General features: G+C 43.9%; 1 protein-coding gene across 4 annotated transcripts in view; it reads left to right on the top strand.

Moving 5' to 3' along the window:
* Positions 1-16,123: 16,123 nt before the first annotated feature.
* ERICH3 (glutamate rich 3) overlaps positions 16,124-26,670 on the top strand; it is a 69,953-nt gene continuing 59,406 nt past the window's right edge. For 3 of the 4 annotated variants that reach the window (XM_065554064.1, XM_065554063.1, XM_065554061.1), the window contains exon 1: positions 16,126-16,387. In XM_065554064.1, coding sequence (XP_065410136.1) covers positions 16,368-16,387 — 20 coding nt within the window. In that variant the 5' untranslated portion in view covers positions 16,126-16,367. Of the gene's footprint in view, positions 16,388-26,670 lie in introns of all 4 variants that reach the window. The other variant, XM_065554062.1, reaches the window with a different exon arrangement.

Raw genomic sequence — 26,670 nt, 5'->3', positions numbered from 1 at the left:
ACAGATGGAACGTCATCTGTCAAGATTTCATATTTGATACAGGATAGAAATTATTGGCAAAATAGAATTATTGGAAAGTCTGGGTCATGTCTCATTAAATTTTGGGTCCAGAGAGGATGGAATAAATTACTTCAGGCACAGTCCAAAATCAACTCAATGGAAAGCAAATTGACATCCAAAAGGACATCAGTCAGGAAAGACAGTTCATACTTGTGTAGATTAACTTTCCCCAACTTTGGGCTAGAAATGTTTTCATATGGTTGATTCTATGTTCATCTAAATTTCTCTTTTTTTCCTAACAAACCTCATTTACTTAAAATCATTGTGCTCTTGGTTTCTTTATGATAGATTGATACACAGCCATCCTGGAGAGGGAACCAAACCTTTAGATTCTGAGGAGGTGTAATACAGAAGACTTACATTTGAGGGTTTGTGGGATTTGGATCACTGACGTGTGTATGTGTTTGCCATTTTGTGGAGAACAGATCTGAAAAGATGGAGAGGATGGGAGCTTGTCGGAAACACAGCTGGTGGTGTTGGCATGGGACGGCACCCAGCTTCAGGACTTCGGAAGTTCTATTATAAGGGGTTGTAAAGCTGGCTTCACAGTTCCTCGCTTCCCCTGCCCCAGAACTGAGCCCTGTATGTTTGGGGGGCAAAGTCAGACAGAGGAAATGCTGGATGTGGCTGAAGCGGGGGCAGAAATACTGCCCCAGTTCTAGTTACCTGGGAATTTTGCTGCTCTCAGCTGGAATGCTTACAGTAAACAAAGTGTGAAATAACTTCACCTGAAGTAATGAATTCAGCAATAGAGCAACAGCTTGAATTACCTGTTTCACCTATAAGGAAGGTCCAATACAAAAGTTCAGCATTTGAAGTGCTTGATTAATTTTAAATCTTTATGCACATTTTGCTATGCCTATGTGTAATTTTATGGGCATATATTAATAATAGGCTGGGCAACCCTGTGTCCTAATTTACTTGGGAATGTTGATTTGTGGTTTATGCTGGTGACATGATCTTTAAGAAATGCACTGTGATTCCTTTGTAACACAGTATATTGAATGGATGTTTGGTAGAGAGTTTTGCTGCCTGATTTATTTCTGTAATAATACTTATAGTTACAGTGCTTTACAGGTTCAAAGCATGATTCATACATTAACTGAGTAGTCCTCACAACACCCCTGTAAATGCAAATCTGTATTATCCCCATTTTACACAGGGGGAAACTGATGCAGAAAGGTGAAGTGACTTGTCCAAGGCTATGCAGCGAGTCAGCAGCAGGTCTGGGATTAGAACCCGAGACCTCTTCATTCCCAGCCCTGCTGTTTTCTCTGGATTACACTAGTTTGTGAGTATTTTCAATTTGTAGAAAGAAAATGAGCAATAACTTATTGATACTAGCACAGAACTTCTCTTATGCTAAAACTTTCATGAGAAACGACTTGTTTCAGGACATGTGATAAATGGGAAATGTGGTTCATACGCAATCATGTCTTGTCTGGCAATATCCCCTAAACTAGATTTTAATCAGCTAATTTTATTTTTGTATCCCTTTTATGCCACTTGTGTTGTGCGATTAAGATATTTCACATTGAAGTGACTTTCTGTTTTGATTATAGCTTGTATTTTTATGTGCAAGCGTAAGTTTCACCTTATCATAGATAATTTATATTCAATTTGCATAATCATTTAATATAATTATTAACCTTGTGAAAAGTCATGTTATAGGTTAATAAGTTTAGATTTTATTTGGATTAAGTTTGTGTGGTGTTCATGTCCTGCTCTTAAAAAACATAAGTATAAAGGACTTAAATCTCTTACAACTATGGTAGATTTAATGCATTTTAAGCAATTTCTTTTACAACATGCACTATTCGATATGTTGGGCACTATTGGGTCGTTAAAGCAATTAGTTAACTGCATCCATTGTGCAATAGTTCTAATGCCTGGGGAAAGGATAAAGGGTCTTCTTAGAGTTAATGATTTCAGACTAATATTTCAATGCTTCCTTTTGGAAATGCTTGAGAGGAGAATAGCTGGAGGTTCCAGTTCACATTCCTCAAAGGTATAGTATGTCACTTCCCCCATTTTGCATCCTATGTGTTGTTCTAGAATGCTGTGCAGATGCCCAAAGGAACAGAAGGCAGCTCATTCCGCTTTGCTTTCCACTGCAATGGGGAGCTTCTGCTCTACTCAGTCTGAATTGGAAGGTGTAAGTGGTAATTTTTCTTACATATTTATAGCCACATAAGTGATGTGGATGAGTAATTGGCTAGTGCTAAGAATTGCTGATTATTGTTCCCATTCATTTAGTCAGAATGTAGTTTTGCAGTTGGAGTCTGTAATTCCACATCTTAAAACCCCCTGGGTAAGGAAATACTTCTGGTCTGATTAACATGCTGCAAATAAGAGCAGCAGTTGATTAGGGTTACCATATTTCAACAATCAAAAAAGAGGACGGGAGGAGCCCTGCCCTAGCCCCGCCCCTGCCTCTTCCACTCCCTCCCACTTTCTGCCCCCTCAGAACCCCCAACCCTCCCCCCCACGCCTTGTCCCCTGACTGCCCCCTCCTGGGACCCCTGCCCCTAACTGCCCCCCAGGACTCCACCCCCTACCTAAGCCTCCCTGTGCCTTGTCCCCTAACTGCCCCCTCCTGAGACCCCCCTACCTATACTCTGACTGCCCAAAACCTTACACCCCCAACCCCCAGACAGCCCCCCCCCCGAACTCCTGACCCATCCAACCCTCTCCCTGCTCCCTGTCTCTTGACTACCCCCCTCCCCCCCAAACCTCCCTGCCGCTTCTCTGAGCCCCTGGCCCCCTTACTGTGCTGCAGAGCGGCGCGCTCGGCAGCGGGGGAGGGGAGCAGGGTCGGAGCTCCAGACTGCCGGAGGCCGAGGCGAACGGCCGGCTGGCGATCTGCGAATACAGGGAGGGGGAGGGAGGGAGAGAGAGGAGGGGAGTGGTGTCAAGTTGCAGGGGAGAGGAGGGGGAAGTGGAGGAAGGGCTCAGGCTGCCGGAGCCCCGTGCGAGTGGCACGATCCGGCCGGCTGCCCTGTAAGCTGCGCGCGCTCTGCATGGGGGGGAAATCCAGACAGTTACAAATTCCCCCCGGACGCTATTTTTAACTGAAAAAAGCCGGATATGTCCGGGGGAATCCGGACGAATGGTAACCCTACAGTTGATACATGTGACAGCGGTGAAGGCCATTGCTGCAGGTGACACTGGTTGCACACAATTTTGAGTCTTTGGCCTTATAGCAGGAAATTCAGTTTCCTTACACAGTGTTAAGGCCTTTGAACATTTGGGGCCACTTTTTTTAAATGGCCTCTGTTTTTCTGTTCATACTTCAGGATCACAAAAGACAACAGGTGCCAGAGATGGTATTTTAATATCTATCTGATTAGACCTACAGATCAGATAAGATTAAGAATGCTCTCATTTTCACTTGCAAATAATTGTGGGTGCAAAATAGAGGCTGAGTTGAGGCCTATTAAAAAGTTAGCATTTGGGGCCAAATTTTCAAAGAGGATTCACCCCAGCCTTTAAATCTGTGCCAGCAAGATTCACACGCAGAGTTGTTTGCATGTGCAACCTGGATTTATGTGTGCAAACAGAATAGCTAAATGTGGGTTGTCTATGCAAGCCATTCTGAATGCAAATTTACAAGTGTCTTTTCAAAATATGGTCCTCTGGGTATATTATGTGGTAGCTAGACATGGGTCTTATAAAATTCATATATCAACACTCCAGCTTGCTTTTGCACCAAAGAATTACCATTCAACTAAACAGCTTTCAAGTACAGTAGGAAGGGGGAAGGCAATCAATCTTGTTTCTGATGGTCCTTCCCCAAATATTTTTAGGAGACTTGAAATGTGTTAGCCACTTCAAGAATTCTCACAAATTTATTTGTAAATAAGCACTCACAAATATGTCAGCAAGTGTCTCTCTCAAGAATAAATATTGAAGTATGGTACAAAAAGGAGTTAACCCTCTCACTATCACTATGAAGCAGGTAAATATGAGTAAACAGACGTCGTCAGAACTGGGATTAGAAATGGGGTTTTCTGGCTTTTATGAAAAACTAGAAAATATAAATTATAAAACATTTTAAAATATAAATGGATGTGGTTTTGAGGACCCTTGCTGATATATTGTAAGTGGGTGTGTCTACATGTTTGCGCATTCTTGGAGTCAGTAACATGACTGGAGTCATTTGTGAAAGGCGTATTACAGACTATTAAACGTTATCTTCTCATTGCAGTTGACAGCTGCTTAGTACCGGTATGGTGGTTATTCTTTGGTGAAAATCTATACCAGTCAAATGACTCTCAAACATTAATGAGATTCCAAATCAAACTGAGGTTCTCTTACATTTTAGGATCAGATTTATGTTCAGGATGTGTATGACTCTTCCCACCTGCTACCGCTACTCCTTTAAAAGAGTTCATTGTAACTGTTCCAATTGCCTATTTGTTCTCTGATGTTCTTGACTGCATCAGTTTGTTACATTCAGTCATATTGGATTTTTATTACACTGTACAACTTTGAACGTATTCAATTCACATTTTACTCTTGAAAGAGGCATTGTCTATTATCATTGGCAGGATGGAGTATGTAATAAATGAAACATCAAGCATAAGTGAGAAAAATGGTAGCAGCGGTGTACATAGATAGCAAGAGCACAAATGAGTCTTTCAACCTATAGGTTCCCCATATATCAGTGACACTTATTTTTGACAGCTTCTGTTAATTTGCAAACTTGCCTCTGGCAAGAGGACAAGGAAGCAGTAGCACAGTGAGATGAATGAAAATACCCAGCTGTAATAAGTGAGGTGCACAGCGATTATAAGATGTGAGAACAAAGGAGTTTAGTATGGAAGATCTGCTTATTGGGATCCTAATTATCAGAGCTCTTTCTGCAGCTTTGGTAGGGAAACTGTTTCCTTTAGATTGGACAGAGCACTGAAAATGGCGCTTAGGAAATGGTGCCATTGTGTGAATGCACTTCAATTGGTAACATTTAGTCCTTGTTTGGATGAGGGAATCCAGTAAGAGATTAGAGCACAGGAGTTCCTGGTTCCCATTAGACCCAGTTTGTCTGTTATAACACTGGTCTACAATTTTTGAGAAGTTGTCTGCTTCAGAGATAAAATGTGCTATTTATTATGTATTTTGATGTGCTGAATTCAAATATGACAAAACAACTGGCTACTGTTTAAGATATTTAAGTTTTTACATTTTATGTCTATGTATATTGTGTAGATAGTAGAGTTTTAATCATAAATTGTAAACCTAGGTCTTTTCATGTGTTTATGGTTGCTTTACATGATAATATTTCACCTGTCCTGTTTATGTAACACTTTAAAAATCAGCAAAAGGGTTCTATAAATAAAATTTATTATGAAACAAAAGGCAAAAAACTATTATGTACATAGTTTAGACCTATTCAGTGTCTACTCGGCGCTTCTTGGCTTGTCTCTTGTATTCATTAAATGGAGTATCTCTTGTCACTGTCCAGCAATAGTCTGCAAGCATTGATGGGTTCCATTTGCCCTGATAGTGTTTCTCCATTGTTGCAATGTCCTGGTGAAATCGCTCGCCGTGCTCGTCGCTCACTGCTCTGCAGTTCGGCGGAAAAAAATTTAGATGAGAGTGCAAAAAATGTATCTTTAGTGACATGTTGCAACCAAGGCTTTTGTATGCCTTGAGGAGGTTTTCCACCAACAACCTGTAGTTGTCTGCCTTGTTATTTCCGAGAAAATTTATTGCCACTAACTGGAAGGCTTTCCATGCCGTCTTTTCCTTGCCACGCAGTGCATGGTCAAATGCATCATCTCGAAGAAGTTCACGAATCTGAGGACCAACAAAGACACCTTCCTTTATCTTAGCTTCACTTAACCTTGGAAATTTTCCACAGAGGTACTTGAAAGCTGCTTGTGTTTTGTCAATGGCCTTGACAAAGTTCTTCATCAGACCCAGCTTGATGTGTAAGGGTGGTAACAAAATCTTCCTTGATTCAACAAGTGGTGGATGCTGAACACTTTTCCTCCCAGGCTCCAATGACTGTCGGAGTGGCCAATCTTTCTTGATGTAGTGGGAATCTCTTGCACGACTATCCCATTCGCAGAGAAAACAGCAGTACTTTGTGTATCCAGTCTGCAGACCAAGCAAGAGAGCAACAACCTTCAAATCACCACAAAGCTGCCTCTGATTTTGGTCATAGTTTATGCATCTCAAAAGTTGTTTCATGTTGTCATAGGTTTCCTTCATATGGACTGCATGACCAACTGGAATTGATGGCAAAACATTGCCATTATGCAGTAAAACAGCTTTAAGACTCATCTTCAATGAATCAATGAACAGTCTCCACTCATCTGGATCGTGAACGATGTTTTGGGCTGCCATCACACCATCGATGTTGTTGCAAGCTACAAGATCACCTTCCATGAAGAAGAATGGGACAAGATCCTTTTGACGGTCACGGAACATGAAAACCCTAACATCACCTGCCAGGTGATTCCACTGCTGTAGTCGGGAGCCCAACAGCTCTGCCTTACTCTTGGGTAATTCCAAATCCCTGACAAGGTCATTCAGTTCACCTTGTGTTATGAGGTGTGGTTCAGAGGAGGGGGATGGGAGAAAATGTGGGTCCTATGACATTGATGGTTCAGGACCAGAAGTTTCATCCTCTTCCTCTTCCTCGTCTGATTCAAGTGAGAATGATTCTGGTGCATCAGGAACCGGCAGTCCTTCTCCGTGGGGTACTGGGCGTATAGCTGATGGAATGTTTGGATAATGCGCAGTCCACTTTTTCTTCTTTGACACACTTTTCCCAACTGGAGGCACCATGCAGAAGTAACAATTGCTGGTATGATCTGTTGGCACTGCAAAAGGCATAGATTTCCTTTTCCTGTTCAACCACTGGCGAAGATTTGTTGCACAAGTGTTGCAGCATATGTGTGGGGCCCACCTCTTGTCCTGATCTCCAATTTTGCAGCCAAAATAAAGGTGATAGGCTTTCTTAACCATAGTGGTTATACTGCGCTTTTGTGATGCAAAAGTCACTTCACCACAAACATAGCAGAAGTTATCTGCACTGTTCACACAAGTACGAGGCATCTCTGCTCACTTTGGCTAAACAGAAATGTGTCCCTTTGCAAAATCAAACACTGACAAATAAGAGAGCATGACACTGTATGATTTCTAGAGCTGATATAGGGCAATTTGTTCAGCAGAGTGATGTAAGCTTCATTCTGATTGCATCATTCATGACTTCTCGAATAACATGATGCAATTCATATCATGTATGATGCAATACCCGCTTCAGTTTGCATCATTCATTGTTTTGCCTAAAAAGCAAGTACTGTCCAAACCCAGTCATAGATTTATTCATAGATCCAGTCAAAGATGTATTTTAGTCATTTCTGGTTTAAATTGAGATCCCTTCCCTTTATAACTCACTTATCCTCCGCCATTCCCAAGTCAAGGGTCGTATATACTGACCCAATAGCATATCTTGAAAACTAGAGCCAATCAACAATTTTAAGCATCATTTTTGTTCTCAGTGACCCAGAATTAGTAAAGTTTGACTACATTTATTTCAGAAGCATTTTGGCTGTAGAGCAGTGTAATCAGGCCCTTCTGGCTATCATAAGACTTTTTGATTTTGCCTTGATTCTGAAAGTGTTATTAGCTTTGATCTTTTCTGACCCCTTACTATAGTTTTGTTCCCTATTTTTAAATATTCCCTATACTAGTTTTTTCCCCCATTCTACCCTCACCAATGCCATCCTAATCAGACAAGATGGATTACATGGACAAAAGGTGCATTAATTGCTCTTGCTATCTCATTTGCTTCGTGACTCCACTGTATTGAGCTAACTTTGAGTCTTATAAGATCAATGTACTGAGGTAACGTTCCTGTCCATCAGTTGTGGCTGCTGTTAACAGTTTATTTCAGGGATTCTCGCCAGCAGGTGTCATACTAGTTCTACCACTTTTGATATAGTTCATGCTTCACACTTGCCATTGTTTGAAAGGGAATAATAACAATAAATTAGAGTTTGAAGAAACATAACCTTTAATTATTTTGCCCATTGCTGAATGAACCACACAAATAAGAGGGAAAGTTTTAATGTTAAAAGCAAATTGAGTATGATGAACAAAAAAGAGCTCAACATAGAACTGAAAATAAAGGAGGGAGAGAGAGGGGTAGAGAGGGAGGGAGGGAGCCAGCCAGCCAGCCTGCAACAGAAAGGAAGAATGTTCTCATAGGATGGGGACTGAGGCTCAGGAGATCTGGGTTCTAATCCTGGCTCTGTCACACACTCCTCCTTGTCCTTGGGCAAGCTGCTTCACTACTTCAGCTGTAAACTGGAGAATAAATCTAATTCCCTAGGTCACCAGGTTATTGCGAAGATAAATCTATTAATGTCTATGTGGGTCTTGGATATTATGGTGACTATCAAATCCTATACATAAAAAGAAATTGAGCATTATACCATAAAGACATTGTATATGTGCTATTCCAGAACAATTATGATCAATGCTTTAAGGACTGATAACTGCAAGTACAACTGCTTTTGGACACTGTTATATCATCCTCAAGCCTTAAAGTTTTCTTGGTTTATTCTGAAGCAGAAAATGACTCCTTGAGTCAGATTCTCAGATGTATCTGGGTTATGCTGGCGGCACCACCCAGAGAGTCCTTTATGTTGGGGAGTCCCCAGCTGTTCCTTTAGCGCAGCTTTCTGTCCTTTTTGTAGAGCAGAGCAAAGAGGATAGAATGAGATCTGAGGATCCAGCTCACAGCACCTTACTAAAGAGCCCTCTGAATGAGGCAGAATAGTCCTTTCAGCACAGTTTGTGGTTGGGCTAGTTTGCTCAGGTGAGGCCAAGTGTTACTGAAGCGAAAAGAGGGAGCTGTGCTGGAAGGTAATACTTGTTGCTCTTACTATGCCAGGAAGCAGTGCTGACTTTGCACGTCACTTCCTGGCTATTAAAACACTTCCCTCTGTAGCAATTTGTGCAAGACTATATTCTTCTTGATTTCTTTCTTCTGATGGTAAAATAGCCTTTCTGTGTAGTAACAGCTGTTAGCTGTACTTTCCAAATCTTGGCTTATTTCTGTAGGGTGTGGTCTCCGTTACTGTGTTTTACTAGAGCTGAAATCAAGGGGTCTGAGTCAATAAGATCTTGTATTTCTAGAGTGCGGAACTGCCAGTAGAAAGGGTGCCAGCAGGCAGTTTACATTGGGGGGCAGGGGGAGAGGGTAGATGCATGGTAGGTTTAGTGAGATGGAAGAAACAAACCATATGCTCCTGACCTTGGTTTCTTCCCAAGACTACAGAGTTTTAATACATGCCAGATGGGAAGAACAAACCCAAAAGAATTTTCCTCCTACAAAGTTGGTTCAGTTACTGGACATTTTCACTTTTACTCCAAGGTGTGGTTTGAGCATGTAAAGTTTTTCCCACAGATTACTGAACAGACACAAGCTGTGGACACGTTTGGGAAACCACTGGGGTTTTAAAAACCTGCTCGTATGGGGCCTAATCCTGCAAGTAACTGAGGGTATGTCTGCACAGCAAGCCTCCAACCCAGGCTGACAGAAGTGGGCTAGTGGGGTTTGCAACAGTGCTCTAAAAATAGCTATATAGACAGACAGACTGCTTTGAAGTTGTGGCTCAGGCTGGAGCGCCAGCTCTGAAGTCCACCTCCCCCACGCTGTAGGCTTCAGAGCCTGAGTGCAACTTCGAAGTACTGTCTATATAGCTATTTTTAGAGTGCTAGTGTGAGCCCTGTTAGCCCAAGTCTGTTCACTCCAAAATGCTGTGTTAGCTGTACCCTATGGGCCTTCAACTCCCATTCAGCATGCCGTGGGATCTGGCCGTGGCTGCATGGTGTATGCTTCTCATGCGCTTGGTTGCAGTGTACAAGACTCCCCTGAGAAAAGCTAGCCTTTCACTTTATTTTTATCCCCTTCTTACAACCTTTCTTTTACTTTCTTTAGATGGCTTTTTATAATGTGTACACAAAACCTATTTTGCACTTTAACTCTTTGGAACCCTTTAGATAGCGAAAGTCACCTTTTCATTTTTTTCCCCTCACAAACACAGCAGGTGAGCATATATCTAAGATAACCATCTCAAAGTGGGTTTGTTAGTGGCTTGACTGCTGCTCAGAGGTCATGTACAAGACTGTAAGAGCAATGTCAGCCAGGTTTGAGCTTTGTTTTAGGTTCTCAACAGATCTTCAAGGTTCCACACCTTGTGACGTATTTTTATACAACACCACTACTGCCAGACACTACAATAAAAGAAACAATGTTTTGAGATGAGGCTTACTTTAGATTTTATCCCCAATCCAATGGTTTCCATATTTTAGGATGTCTGTTACTTCTCTCTTATTCTTTTGCCTTGTGAGTAGCTAAAACATTTGTAGAAAATTATTACTTAATTATTACTTTAAAAAAAGTTAGGGTATTTTGTTGCTTCAATGGTCTTCAGTTGCTCCAGGTCCCCGCCCCTACACATACTCACTCACTCACTCCATTTTGTTTACTGTGTATTGTCAAGAACCTGTGTGAAATCTCTGTTTAAAATCAGATGAATTGCTTATTCCAGAGCAGAATTTACCCTTTCCTTGTTGAAAGTAGCCTCTATAGAACTGTTACAAACCAGCTTTCTCTAAAGAACTGGCATGTCTTTTGTTTCTTTTCAAGGCTAAAGTATCTGAGAATGACTAGAAAGGGCTTAATTCAATCTCGGGTACACCAGTCTTACACATGTGTAACTCCACTGGCTTCAGGAGTTGCTCTTGATTTACACCAATGCAAGAGCTAAATCAGTCCTGCAATGTGAAGCTGAATCCTGAGGTATTCACTGAAAAACTTGTGAATCATGGTTGCCAGCTCCCTTCAGGTTGAAGAGGACAAAGTTGAAGAGCCCAGGTTTTTGTTACTGGTTAACATGGACAACAAAGAAATTCCTTATATGGTTCTTGATAGACAACTAGAATGGCATGAGGAATTAGTCAGGGGAAGGTATACATTTACTTCTGATAAAATACCTAAACATGTTGACGAATTAGGTGTTTGCTTCAGGCTCCTGGCAGTTTGGGCAATCCTGACTTCAGGCCTTTGTCCATAAGTCAAATAACAGACGAGTAATGGTTAAGAGAAGGCATGTGTTAGAAAATCATGAGTTCATATGGGTCAGCAGTAATAATCTCTCTTGACATAAAGCTCCACATCACAACATCCTATTGGTGTGAACATCAAACTATACAAACACATCTCTGCCTGTCTGAGCTCTGATGTACCCATCACTGAAGTAGTGAGCCACCAATACTAAGCACAGATGTACTCCAGTGAGAATTCTCTGAAGTCATTAAACACATGCACTGTTGCTGATACTAAACTGAACTCTGTCCAGCTCCAGGTAGGTAGCTACAACCTTCTCTTAGTACAGTCTATTCACTTTTATTTTTTGATCCCTTGCTGTCTTCTGCTTTAAAAAGTTCCTTGGCACCTCATCCTCATGTCATATAAAATAAATGAATATATAACATACAAAGCAGTTTCCAATTTATTTTTTCCTGACTTTTGATGTGACTGAAAAATTAATGAAAAAAAAATCAAATATGGTCTGACTTATTTCTTCTCTTCCCCTGGGCTTGTGTTTTCAGGCTTTTCACCACCTGGTTCCCTACCTCCATCAGCAGAGCTACATTGTGGCTTTTCTTTGGTAAATAGCTTGATGTATTATTCTGGGGGGAGGGATAGCTCAGTGGTTTGAGCATTGGCCTGCTAAACCCAGGGTTGTGAGAGCCGTCCTTGAGGGGGCCACTTAGAGATCTGGGGCAAAAGCAATACTTGGTCCTGCTAGTGAAGGCAGGGGGCTGGACTCAATGACCTTTCAGGGTCCCTTCCAGCTCTATGAGATGGGATATCTCCATATATTTTTAGGTGCAGATCACTAAGGTGGGTCAGGCATACTTCTCCTGATCCAGTTTTTTTCATGCAAAAATTGCAGTGTGCCAGAGTAGCTCTGCCAAAAGCTGCTTCCCAGATGATGCTCTCAGAAGTGAAATATAATGATCATGTTATAAAAGTGAAGCTGTTGCTTGGATTATGGTTTCTCGTTGCAGCCACAAGTGCACGGGGCCAAGATTCCACATCCACAGGACAGCCCTAAGTTAAGCACTCATGATGAAGGAAGGGTGAGGGTCAGTTGTGGGGGTAATGGTGGTGAAATAAACATGGTTGTACTTTACTTTTGATCTGAGAGTCTTCATCCTTTTCCCACCCCACCTATGGAGCCTGTGGGCATACAGAAGTTGTACCAATTTAACAAAATCTGTTTCAAATTAGTTAAATTTGTGCAACTGTCTTCTATGGATACTTCTTAATCATTTTAACAGTGAATAAAATTCATTTTAGCTTAATGTAGTTTTTACCAAATATTCCCATTGGTTTCAAAGGGATTTGGATGAGGCCCTTAAAAGAGTGCAAACACACTAAACGATGAGGAGAAAGCATGCAGCAGCGGCTTCAATGCAAACATAGTTGATGTTTAGGAACTTGGGAGTAGGTTGGTGGATGTTAGAAAAGCCAAGCCACAAAATGAGATTAAACTGGCTAGAGACATAAAGGGTTAAAAGAAACCCTACAAATACATTAGAAGCAAGAGGAAGACCAAGGATAAGGTAAGCCTTTTATTCAATTGGGGGGGGGGGGGGAGGAAACTAACAGAAAATGTGGAAATGGCAGAAGTGCTAAATGACTGTTTCAGTTTTCACCGAAAGAGTTAGTAGCAATTGGCTGTCTAACCGAGTGAATGCTGGTGAAAATGAAGGTGAATCAGAGGCTAAAATAGGGAAAGAACAAGTTAAAAATTACTTAGACAAGTTAGATGTTTTCAAGTCACAAGGGCCTCATGAAATACCTAGAATACTCAAGAAGCTGACTAAAGAGATACCTGAGCCATTAGCAATTATCTTCAAAAAATCATGGAAGATGGGAGAGATTCCAGAGGACTGGAAAAGGACAAATGAAGTGCTAATCTATAAAAGGAAACAAGGACAACCCTGGGAAATACAGACCAATCATCTTAAATTAATTATGCCAAAAGATAATGGAGCAAATAATTATGCAATCAATTTGCAAACACCTAGAAGATAATAAGGTAATAAGAAACAGCATGGATTTGTCAAGAATAAATCATGTCAAACCAACCTGATAGCTTTCTTTGACAGGGTAACAAACCTTATAGGTAGGGGGGAAGTGGTAGATGTGGTATATCTTGACTTTAGTAAGGCTTTTGATACGGTCTCACATGACCTCATAAACAATCTAGGGAAATACAATCTAGATGGAGCTTCTATAAGGTGGATGCATAACTGGTTGGAAAACCGTTCCCAGAAAGTAGTTATCAGTGGTTCATAGTCAAGCTGGAAGGGCATATTGAGTAGGGTGCCACAGCAATCAGTTCTGGGTCTGGTTCTGTTCAATATCTTCATCAATGATTTAGATAATGGCATAGAGAGTATACCTATGAAGTTTGTGGACGATACCAAGCTGGGAGAGGTTGTAAGTGCTTTGGAGGATCGGATCAAAATTCAAAATGATCTGGACAAACTGGATAAATGGTCTGAAGTAAATAAGATGAAATTAAATAAGGACAAATGCAAATTACTCCACTTAGGAAGGGACAATCAGCTGCACACATTCAAAATGGGAATTGACTGCCTAGGAAGGAGTATTGCGGAAAGGGATCTGGGGGCTCTAGTGAATCACAAGCTAAATACGACTCAACACTGTTGCAAAAAAAGCAAACATCATTCTGGGATGTATTAGCAGGAATGTTGTAAGCAAGAAACAAGAAGTAATTCTTCCACTCTACTCAGTGCCGATTAGGCCTCAACTGAAGTATTGTATCCAATTCTGGGTGCCACATTTCAGGAAAGATGTGGAGAAAGTCCAGAGAAGAACAACAAAATGATTAAAGTTCTAGAAAACATGACTTTGGAGGGAACATTGAAAAAATTGGGTTTGTTTAGTGTGGAGAAGACTGAGGCGGGACAGGATAACAGTTTTCCAGTACATAAAAGGTTGTTACAAGGACGAGGGAGAAAAATTGTTCTCAATCTCTGAGGATAGGACAAGATGCAATGGGCTTAAATTGCAGCAAGGGCAATTTTGGTTGGACATTAAGAAAAACTTCCTAACTGTCTAGATAGCTACGCACTGGAATAAATTGCTAGGGAGGTTGTGAAAAATCTCCAATGATGGAGCTTCAAGAGCAGGTTAGACAAACACCTCTCAGGGATGGTCTAAAGCCCTGGTCTACACTGGAGGGAGGTGGGTGGGGAAATCGATCTAAGTTATGCAACTTCAGCTACGTGAATAACGTAGCTGAAGTCAACGTACTTAGATCGACTTACCATGGTGTCTTCACCACAGTGAGTTGACTGCTGCCGCTCCCCTGTCGACTCTGCTTGCGCCTCTCACGGTGCTGGAGTATAGGAGTCGATGGGAGAGGGCTCGGGGGTCGATTTATTGCATCTAGACTAGACATGATAAATTGATCCTCACTGAATTGATCGCTGCCCACCGGGTAGTATAGACATACCCTTAGTCCTGCCATGAGTGCAGGGGACTGGACTAGATGGCCTCTCAAGGTCCATTCCAGACCTGTGATTCTATGTTGCAAGGTTGTGTGGATTTAGTATGGGATTGGGGTGTGGGGCTAGCAGACCTGCTCTCTCCTTTGCTCCAGTGCATTCTAATTCTATTGCTAGTCCATGGAATCAGAGACTTCTAGGCTATGCGTAAGAGGGTATTGGTAGAGACAGCACAGAGACCTAGTGTGACCTAATATTTGTATGGATTAATTCTCTGATCTAGCAAGGCTCTTACACACAATTTTAAGCATGTGAGTAGTTCCATGTGCTTAAAGGTAAGCAAATGTGGAAGAGTATTGCTGCATCAGCACCTCAAATTCTCTAACATATCTGGTCTGAAGCAGGATTTCCATTGACTTTATCAATGCAGGTAGGCAAGACACTTTAATACAGGATTTGATTATAGTGCCTGCCAAATGACATTTAGGCTCTTGTCCGCCTACTTAAGAGCCTCTGCTATCAGTTCAGTGGGAGGCAGAGACCTGCACCTAATGTATATAGATCAGAATGTGTTGCTTATCACGGGAAATCATAGAAGGTGTAGCCCACAAAGAATAGGTCCCAGTACCTCCTGTCAGCTAGCTCTGTTTACTCTGGGGTGCCTGATCATTTTGATTAAAGAATCCTAATTAACTAGAATTGTACAGAGCCAGGCAACGCCAACGGCTTTCCTTAAAACCTGAGAGCTGCCTCCCCATCCTCATTTACTGTTGTCTGTCTCTCTGCTCTTCCCGATGGTCTGACCCTTGCTGAGCATCATGACTTGAGTGATCTGTAGGAGCTGCAGCCCACGAAAGCTTATGCTGAAATAAATTTGTTAGTCTCTAAGGTGCCACAAGTACTCCTGTTCTTTTTGTAGGATATAGAGAATGCCCAGTGATACCAATGACGTGAAAACGCCTGAGGGCCAGGACTGCCTCATTGTATATAACTGCAAAGCTTTATGCCACCTGGGGGCAATACAAACCAGTCCTAATAGCCCAGCTGACTGCTTGGATCAAGAGAAGGTGCTGCCCTGGTGAAGATCAAAATGATCAAGGAGTCACACTTTGGACAGATTTCAGAGTAGCAGCCGTGCTAGTCTGTATCCGCAGACAGAGCCCATGTTACTCCTCTGCATTTATCACCCCCCACACAATGATTAAACTCTGCCGGGCACCGTGCTCTGAAATCCAGAGCGCTGCAGCCATTTTTGCCACCCGCAATATCTAAACGCTCCCCCAATGGTTCCTGGAGGCAGCTCAAAGAGGAGCGAGCCCTGGGTTTGTGTGTGCCTGTGTCCGGTTACGGGAGCCTGGGGAACCTGCCTACAACATAGCATGAGTGGCAGCCCAGATCCCCCACCCCTCGGGGCCCTGGGAGAGAGGAGAGCCATTGGGCTAAGCTCGCCTTTCTGCCCGCCTCCTCCAAAGCATCACCACGTGGTCCTCCCCTAGCAACCGGCGGGGATGTCTTGGTACAGGCAGCTAGGGGCAGAGAGAAGGCTCGGCAAGATGAGGCCAGAGGGGTATTGACTGGGCTGGGGTATTTGTGGTGGGTGGGTGTAAGGCTCAGCTGATTGAATTCTCTCTAGCGTGAGCCGTGACAGCTGACTCCTCCTAAGCACCCAGCCATTAGCACAGCAATCTGCAGCTCACTTTGCATTTCCTGCACGATCAAAAAGGCATCCTGCAAAAATGAATCACCCTCACCCTGGGTAAGTGAGAACTGAAGTTTCCAGCTATGCACCCAGGGGGTTGGGCCAGCTGTGCTCCCACTGGCTGGAGAAGCCGAAGTGGCAGATTAATTAATGAATAAGGGTTGTGGGCCGATGCTTAATGGAAGGAAAACTATTTTAAAGCACACAAAAATACCTTTCCGATGATTTCTTTGCTGAAGATTCTGAAGCCCTTTATGTTTAAAGATGTCATTTGTTTTTAAATAAAGAATTGTCACAAGCAGCATCTGTCAAAGGCATCAGGTATTAGAACCTCAGTCACAGGAGTTGGTGGTTGCAGGATAATGTTTGCATGGAAAATTATAAATAGAAAAAAAATGCTAGTTGGGAGAACTAGGACTAACCTATTGCACGTTCTCCTGGAGTACTTCAATGAGGAGAGTGGGGTAATTCAGTATTAAAAAACTGTATCGACCCTAGGGCGTCTATAGCTTCATTCTTTTTTTAAACAGAGATTTTGACTCTCTTTGGATCTCTTATTGTTGCTACCTCTTACTAAAAACAACTGCAGTCCTTAACAGAAAAAAAAGACCCAAACCAATCATAGGAATCTAGTATTCTCAAATTCCCTTCTGTATTACACAGTGGAATGTATCTTAGACTAGTTCCTCCCCCCCCACATCAGAAATACAAATAGTAGGCAGCTATATCATAACTTTATTTTACAAATAATTTAAATATGCTCTTTCCCTTTAATTGTATCTGTTATACATTTTAAAGAGTTGAACAGCCTAGTTAAAATCAGTTGATGTTCCTCATGTTTGAAATAAGACTCTAATCTTTGTTTATGGTTATGTGGCTTTCTAATTAATTTTATGGGAATAATGGAATAAAATTCAGTGAAGCAAACAACCTGAAAGAATTTAGGGCCTGATCTTGCATTCAGATTTAGACAAAACTCCCAGTAACTTTAGTTACTCAGCTCTATAAGCCTTTGTAGAACTGAGCCCTTACCTGGCATTTCTATCTGGAGCACATCCATAGATCTCAGAGCTCTTTACAAAGGTGGGTAAGTATTCCTATTTTATGTATAGGGAAACTGATACACAGAGAGGTTAAGGCCAACATTGTCAAAAGCATCCCTTATTTTATGTCCCTCAATTTTTGGGTGTGCAACTTGAGACACCTAGGACACACCGCTCCTATTTCAGTTCCTGTTGAAATCAATGGGAGATGCAGGTATTCTGAACCTCTGTAAATCAGGCCCTATTTGTTGAGGTGACTTGCTCAAGATCTCAGTGCAAATTAATAGCAGAGCTGGGATTAGAACCCAGATTGCTGAATTCCCATTCCTGTACCTATCCACTGGACCTGCTGTAAAAGGTGTAACTATAACATAGTTAGGTGATAATTTAAAAACCTTTAAAAACATTTGTATCCTGTATTTCTGAATCTGTGTGGTTTGTACAGTTGATAGGCTATAAGCAAAAATGTCTGAAAACCCCTTGTTTTTGGAGGGTTGTGTGGCATGAGTTATTGCACAAGGGATCCTTGTATTACAACTGGTATCTATTGTACTTAGGCTACAGACAAATGAATGCCTCAGTCATGGCTGTCTTAATATACATCTCAAAATACTTGTGAAGTAGTCTGATTAGACTGGGTAATCATCTGTTTGGTGAAAACAGTGAAAATTACAGCACCGTGGATAATTAAGATCAGTGACTATAATTTAGGGAAAATATACTTAAAATAAATGAAGGCATTTTCAACAAGAACAATATGGATGGAAAAATCTTTAATGTATTCTGTCATTATCAAAACCACAGCTCCTTAATGAAGCAGGGATGCGTTATGAAATTGTCAAAAACTAGTATTCAAATATTCAGCCAGCCGAAGTCAGTGGAAAGGCTCCAATGGATATCGGTGGGCTGTGGATCAGATCTGAAGGCCTTGCCTTGCTCTTGCAAACGTTTAAGTAGGGTATGTACATTTACTCATGTGAGTAGTCACACTGCTGTGGTCTTTAAAAAGTGTGTGTGTGGGGGAGAGGGGGATGTCTATCATTTCCTGCAAAAGTAAAAAGCAACATCACATTTGTTCTGCTTCTCCCTCCAGCCCCCACATCAATTCTACGCCCCTCTCTCTAGCCTCACCTCTGCTCCTCCCGTAACTCCTGATGTTCTTTACTCCCCTCCCTTGGTGTAAGGGGGGGTGCAGCTCTGCCCAGGCCTAGTGTAGCAGAGTGGGAGGAGCCAACCCATTGCTTACAGGAAGGAAGAAGCTGGACTCTTTCTGCTGTCTCCTCCAACTCCCCACCTGTGAGAACAGTTTTGACTACAGGGGGGAGCAGGAGACAGCACTACCTGCAACAGCACTGATTGGCTGCTCTTCCCACGAGATAGGACAATGGGGAAAGAAGCAAGTCACGTGGGTTTTACTCCCCAGGCAGGGCTAAAATGTGTACCCCTCAGCAACATTGTTCATGATTTTATAGATTTCTATCATATTCCCCCCCACTTCCCTTGGTCATTTTTTTCTAATCTGAACAGCCCCAGTCTTTTTAATCTCGCCTTGTATGGAAGCTGTTCCATCCCCCTTTGCATTTTTGTTGCCTTTCTCTGCACCTTTTCCAATTCTAATCTCTTTTTTGAGATGGGGTGATCAGAGCTGCACACAGTATTCAACGTGTGGGTGGACCATGGATTTATATAGCAGCATTATGATTTTTTCTGTCTTATTATCTATCCCTTTCCTAATCATTCTTAACATGGGTAGCTTTTTTGACTGCCGCTGCACATTGAGCGGATATTTTCGGAGAACTATCCACAATGACTTTAGGATCTTTGTCTCGAGTGATAACAGCTAATTTGGACCCCATCATTTTGTGTGTATTGTTGGAATTATTTTTTTCAAGTGTGTGTTACTTCGCACTTACCAATATTGAATTTCATCTGCAATTTTGTTGCCTAGTGTAGTGATATCCCTTTCTAACTCTTCACAGTCAGCTTTGGACTTTTAACTATCTTGCGTAATTTTGTATCATCTGCAAATGTGGCCATCTCACTATTTACCCCCTTTTCCAGATCATTTATGACCCTGGTCCGCTCAAGTGGACTGCTGCTGTTTTCAGAGATACTGCCTTAGGGCATTTTGCTAGGGACAGGTGGAGAGAGAATCTCCCCAACAAATCAAAATAACAATTCATCTATGGGGTTTCAGAGTTATTTCACAAGATTCTTTTTCAACAAATGATCCCTTCCCCACTCCAAAAATAGAAACAAATTGCAAACCCATCTCAGTCATTGGCCACATTTCCTTCATGTAGTTTAAGTTCATAAACACCAAATGATATAACCACCTGTAAATATACAAACAATATGATCAAGGCAGCTGTGACTCTGGAGTGCCCTGTCCTGGCTCCTAGACAGCAAAATCCATTTCTCTGAGTAGGATGAGAGTAGACCAGCTCTTTGTTGGGTAATAAGGCTCAGCTGCACATGATTATCTCAGTTCAGGCAACACTCCCAGCTGGGACTCTGAAATTCTCTGCTGCTGGGATTTAACATCAGCTTTCCCCTCTGCAAAAAAGTAGCCCCCCCCCCCAAAAGCATACCTCTGGTTTGGCAGGGCCTCCTGTGCCAAGGATCCTCATTGCAATTGGGGGCATGATTAGTGTTACCATATTTAAAAAATAAAAAAAGAGGACACTCCATGGGCCCTAGCCCCGCCCATTTCCCACCCGGCCCCGCCCCTTTCCCACCCCAGGCCCCGCCCCAACTCCGCCCTTTCGCCGCCCCTTCCCCAAAGTCCCCGCCCTAACTCCCCCTCCTCCCTCCCAGCCACGCGAAAAGGGCTGCCCGAGCGCTACCGGCTTTACGGTTTGCCGGGCAGCCTCCAGACCCTGCGCCCCTGGCCGGCGCTTCCCCAGCGTAGCTGGAGCCCGGGAGGGGAAGTGCCCAGCCAGGGGCACAGGGTCTGGAGGCTGCCCGGCAAACCATGAAGCCGGTAGCACTCGGGCTTCGGGCAGCCCCCCTTGCCTCCGGACCCCAGCTGCCGGCTGGGCACTTCTCCTCCCCGGCTCCAGCTGCTCTGCTCCTCCCCTCTCAGACTTCGGCTCTGTTTAAGAGCCAAGCTTCCCGAGCCAGCGCTACCAGCTTCGGGCAGCCCCCCCTGCCTCCGGACCCTGCGCCGCCGGAGCAGAGCAGCTGGAGCCGGGGAGGAGAAGTGCCCGGCCGGTGGCTTGGGTCCGGAGGCAAGGGGGGCTGCCCGAAGCTGGTAGCGCTGGCTCGGACAGCTTGGCTCTTAAACAGAGCCGAAGTCTGAGAGGGGAGGAGCAGAGCAGCTGGAGCCCGGGAAGGGAAGTGCCGGGCTGGCGGCTCGGGGTCCGGAGGCAAGGGGGGCTGCCTGAAGCTGGTAGCACTGGCTCGGGCAGCTTGGCTCTTAAACAGAGCCAAAGTCTGAGAGGGCAGGAGCAGAGCAGCCGCGGGAGGGGAAGTGCCCGGAAGGTATTTTTCCCGGACATGTTCGGCTTTTTGGCAATTCCCCCCGGACGGGGGTTTGATTGCTGAAAAGCCGGACATGTCCTGGAAAAACCGGATGTATGGTAACCCTAGGCATAATGGCTGCAGAGCTTCCTTAGGGGCATGGCAAGATTTCGTTTCAGGCCTGATTCTGCAAAATCTTACTTGCTTGAGCAGTCCCTACCTCCACAAGAAGTTGCTCACAAATCACTTCCGTGGGACTTGTAGGAGTCAGGGCTGTAGGATTTGGCTCTTTTGTGTTGCAGAGTGTTGAGTAAGCTGTTCGTGGCCGATAATTAATGCATAAAGATAACACACTTCTCTTAGATTTCTTCTGTTTGCAAGATAAATAAGAATGGGGAGAGTCCGTGTATATCACCAGCTGGAAATAATGCAAGATTCCATAGCTTATTAAATTTTTTATTAAAGCTGAGAATGCATCTCCATTGTGGCTAGAATGGTTTGTTCTCATTATGGTTTAAGTGGAAAAGTGGCAATAAACTGCAATTGTACAATATAAAGCAGGAATTGTAATTCTCAGTGACTCTGCCAATCAATAAATAAGGCATTGATGCTCTGTTAGTCTATTTCTTTGGTAGAATATCACTAACTTAATTACACCATGAACAATTAACCATGGAGATTTGATTTATAAAAATAACATTAGAAGCCTACACAGACTTTGTTCAAATACACTTATGAATCAATAAAAATGGTTATAAAATCATTACTACAGAGACAACGTTGTTTGTCTCTGAGCTACAGTACATAATACATTGTAAACTGGTAAACACCGGATATTGCTGAAAAATATCTGGCACTGATGTTGCAAATGAAAACCCTGTAGAGTAGAATATTCCAAGTGAACAATCCCTTAATTCACTAAATGCTCAGTGGTGTGGTGGTTTAACAAGGCTGTGCTGGGTGGTTGGGTGAAAATGACATAAGAAACTTATCTGAAGTCATGTGCAATATGAGTGAGCAGCACATACTCTGGTATTTGAATAACTTAAGTCTCCATTGCAGGGTATTTTGGAGAGCTGCAAATTTTGTTAGCCCTGATAAATAATTAAAAAAAAAAGGCAAAATTCTCTGTGTTGGTTTCTATACAGTGTAGTTGTAGCTGTGTCCATCCCAGGATATTAGAGAGACAAGGTGGGTGTTGGTTTCTAGGCATTTGTCCAGTCTGAGTATTTGTACTTGTCTTTATTAATTTATTACTTTTCTTAATGGAAAAAAGGAGAGATGGCTCCAGTGACAGCAATTTATTTTCTTTAACAGGCTGTTAAGATGTTATCCTAGCAGTGTAAATGATACCAAAGTGTGAGTTGTAAGCAAATGAAATGATGCATATCCTGGATGATGTAAGGCCAAGCTGTTCGTTATAGGCATTTACCCCTGCCCCCAAACAGCTTTGCTGGAAATGGAGCATTTTAGCAAATTTCCTGAGTTTACTGTAGGCCAGATTGTGTGTGGTCCCTGTGCAGGTATACAAGAGTGGGGAGAGGGTACATGATTTTTATGACCATTTTTATTGATTGGAAGGTATATTTGAACAAGGTCTGTGTAGACCTCTAACATTATTTTGACGCATCAAATCTTTATTACACCATGAACAATTAACCATAAAGTTAGTGACGTTGCATCAAATAAATAGACTAAGAAAGCATCAATGCCTTATTTATTGATTGCTAGAATCACTAGGAATTTTTTGAAATTTTTGTCTAAACATGTTTCAATTTTTTTCAAATTCTACAAGCTCTAATTCCTTATTATAAGCAAAATAAAACACTATTTACGTTAAACTGTATTTGTACATTGAAAGGTTGTAAAGTAGGTAGGGTGACCAGACAGCAAGTGTGAAAAATCGGGACAGGGGGTGGGGGGTAATAGGACCCTATATAAGAAAAAGACCCCAAAATCAGGACTGTCCCTATAAAATCGGTACATCTGGTCACCCTAAACGTAGGCCAGGGGTTTTCCATGTTTACTGTCTCTCAGTAACTCCACAACAAAAAGTTCTTTGTCCTGAGTGTTATTCCATGACTGGAAGTTAGTTAAGAAGTTAACTCATGATGCATGAGCCAGAAAAGAATCCAGTTCAATCTCCTGTTTATATTTTGCAGTGCTAACAAGAAGCAAAAGTAAAACAAAACAAAACAAAACAAAAACCTTGCTCCGCAAAGTGAGCAGAGATGACTCCAAGTATGTGCAGATCTCTCCCATGGTATTTCAAATAGGAGGTGGTGGCCCTACTGCATTTACCCATAATTTCCTTTCTGGTAGGCAGCATCCTCTGTCAGTTATCTGCCTGGCTGCTATTTGCCGCTGTACTTCAGTCTGCAGGCAGATAGGGACAAATTCACAGCTGTGAAGGTCCTTTTCTCAGGGCAGCCACTGAGGTTCTGCCACACAAAGTGGGAGGAAATGGAACTTAAGCCTTGGCTACACTTGCAGATGTACAGCACTGTGAGTTAAACCTGACTTCGTGCAGCAGAGTAGGGAAAGCGCTGCAGTCTGTCCACACTGACAGCTGCCCAGCGCACTGTTGTGGCCACATTTGCGGCTATTGGGAGCGGTGCATTATGGGTAGCTATCCCACAGAGCACCTTTTCCCATTCTGGTGCTGTGGGTTGTGGGAAGGGGGCGTGGGTGCAGGGGATTCTGGGTCCTGTCCCAATGCCTCGTGATGCATCACTTCGCATCCCAGAAATCCCTTTGTTTCCGTCCACCTTTGGCGCCATCTTTCAACAGTTTCTGTGCAGCGCGATCTGTCTGCGGGAAATGGAGTCTGAACTGCTGAGGCGTATGCTTATGAGTCTCGCCAGCACGTCACGTTTGGCTGTTGAACTATTCCTTAAGATCCAAAGTGACACTGAGAGTCAGGGTGAGGTGTCTGACGATGCTATCGAGCCGCGTAATGCGTACGACACGAAATTGCTTGTGGCATTCACGGACATGCTCAGCACCGTGGAACACCGCTTTTGGGCTCAGGAAACAAGCACCGAGTGGTGGGATCACATCGTTATGGAAGTCTGGGATGATGAGCAGTGGCTGCAGAACTTTCGAATGAGAAAAGCCACTTTCATGGGACTGTGTGAGGAGCTCGCCCCCACCCTGTGGCGCAAAGACACGAGATTGAGAGCTGCCCTGCCAGTGGAGAAGCGGGTGGCTATTGCAATCTGGAAGCTGGCAACTCCAGACAGCTACCGGTCGGTCGCAAACCAGTTTGGAGTGGGAAAGTCGACCGTTGGAATCGTGTTGATGCAAGTTTGCAAGGCCATTAATCGCATCCTAATCAGAAGAACCGTGACTCTGGGTAACGTGCAGGAAATAGTGGATGGCTTTGCACAAATGGGTTCCCTAACTGTGGAGGGATGATAGATGGGACGCACATTCCTATTCTGGCACCATCCCACCTAGGATCCGAGTACGTTAATCGGAAGGGGTATTTCTCTATGGTTCTCCAGGTGCTTGTGGATCACTGTGGGCATTTCATTGATATTAACACAGGCTGGCCCGGAAAGGTGCATGACGCATGCATCTTTCGGAACACTGGCCTGTTCAGGAAGGTGCAGGCCGGGACTTTTTTCCCAGAGCGGAAGATCACGGTAGGGGAAGTTGAAATGCCCATTGTGATCCTTGGAGATCCCGCTTACCCGTTAATGCCATGGCTCATGAAACCCTACACAGGGAGCCTTGACAGCAGCAAGGAACCGTTCAACTACAGGCTGAGCCGGTGCTGAATGACTGTAGAGTGTGCCTTTGGCCGTTTAAAGGGCTGGTGGTGATCTCTGTATGGGAAGCTGGACTTGGCCGAAAACAGTATCCCCGCGGTTATATCCGCGTGCTGTGCCTTCCATAATATTTGTGAAGGGGAGGGTGAAAGCTTCACTCAGGCATGGACCTCCGAGGTTCAACACCTGGAGGCTCAATTTGCACAGCCAGAGAACAGGGCTATTACAGGGGGGCCAGCGCGGGGCTGCAAGGATTAGGGATGCCTTGAGGGAGCAATTTGAGGCTGAAAACCAGCAATGATATCTGGTGCCCTGCACGGGAGTGAAGTGCAGTAGTTCCAATCTTTAGGAATCAGTGTCTGCTTAGCAGACAAGCAGACTTGCAGTGCCTGTTTAAAAGGAGTCTTTTACTTTATGCAATAATAAAGAATGTTTTCAAAGCCAAAGAATCCATTTATTGAAAAGAAAAAAAAATTATTTATTGAAAAGAAACAAGGGGGTGGAGTGAGGAACAGTATAATCACAGATTCGTGTATGTCCTGTCTGGTGTGCTGTGCAGTGAGTGCTGCACTTCAGGACAGCTATACTGCATGGTGATGGGGGTTGAATGCAGAGGGTAAGGGTCGTGGTTTTCAGGGCTGGGTGTTGAAGATACTGGTGTTGGAGGCAGCGGGTGGCGTGAAGAACACGGAAGTTGGGGAAAGTGGGTTGGAGATGACAGTGGGGCACAACGGAAAGAGTTTTGGGACAAGGGCTGTGGGGGGGGCGGTGGCGTTTGCATTTGCGGTACTGCTCCTCTTTCTGCATGGCTACCAGCTCCTGGATAGCGTCTGTTGGTGCTCCAGGATGCTTATGAGCCTATCAGTGCTTTGCTGCCGGTGCGTGGTGCTTTGCCGCCAGTGCACTGCGTTTTCCTGGCGGATCCTGCTTTCTCTCTCCCTCCAGTCCTGTGCTTTCTCATTCTCTTTAATAGATTGCTGCATCACTTCATGCAGCATGTCTTCTTTGCTTTTTCGGGGTCTCTTCCTGAGTCTTTGCAGTCTCTGAGCAGGCAATAAGCGGGACGGCTGAGGTCTCAAGGTTGATGCTGCTGTATAGGCAAAATGCAACATTTAACAGAGGCAGCATTGTTTATACCAGACAGACTAATGATTCCCCCTGCACTTAAGGAGTACAGGGTCTACACAGTAGCAAAATTTTCCCGTCTGAAACAGAGCACACACATCCCACGGGAGCCTCAAAATGGTGAGTAAGGGGGACTGATTGTTTCAGGGCTGCACTGTCCTCTGGGTTTCTGTGCCTTGGGGAGAGCCAACAGCTTCAGGGGGCACCTATACTGAACACTATCCCAACATTTTCCACAGGAGTTGGTCCTGGACGATATCTCGCTGCTGAGGGTGACCTGGGAAGCAAGGGAGGGTCTTCTACTGCAATGCGGCTTCCGCCCTGGCCCGTATGCAGCTTGCCTGTGTGCAGCAATGGTCCCCCCGCCCCTCGCGGCACAGTGGCACGGACACATTATCCTGGCTGGGACAAGGACCACGGTGGCTCTCCCGATAAACTTGCGTAAGCGCATTGCACACGTTCTGGATGAGACATTTGAGGAGATTACCGAGGCCGATTACCGCGATGTGATAAACCACATCAATGCACTATTCCGCATCTAGGCATGCATGCCTAACCCTCCTCTCCCAAAGAGCCTGCACCGAAAAAATTCCTTCCCCCCCCCCAAAAAAAAAACGCTTACCGGGAACCTGCTCTTCTGTTTGTCCTCCACCAAGTACCGGCCGCTGCGACTGGCTACCTTCCTCCTGGCTCGAGAAGAGCTCCTGGCTGCATGGCTCCAGGGATTCCGGGGTGTCCATCCAGCCCACCACCATCACTCCGTTTTTTTCCTCCTCCTCCTCCTCCACCCCCCCCCCCCGGCTCTGAAGTGTCCGTGGTGGTGCTCGGAGTGGAGGTGGGGTTAACCCCAAGTATCGCATCCAGCTCTTTGTAGAATCGGCAGGTCGCGGGGGGAGCACCCGAGCGGCCATTTGCGTCGCAGGCTTTGCGGTAGGCA

Source organism: Chrysemys picta, chromosome 8, assembly GCF_011386835.1.
Source record: "Chrysemys picta bellii isolate R12L10 chromosome 8, ASM1138683v2, whole genome shotgun sequence".
Taxonomy (NCBI): domain Eukaryota; kingdom Metazoa; phylum Chordata; order Testudines; family Emydidae; genus Chrysemys; species Chrysemys picta.
This window is presented reverse-complemented; position numbering and strand designations above follow the sequence as displayed.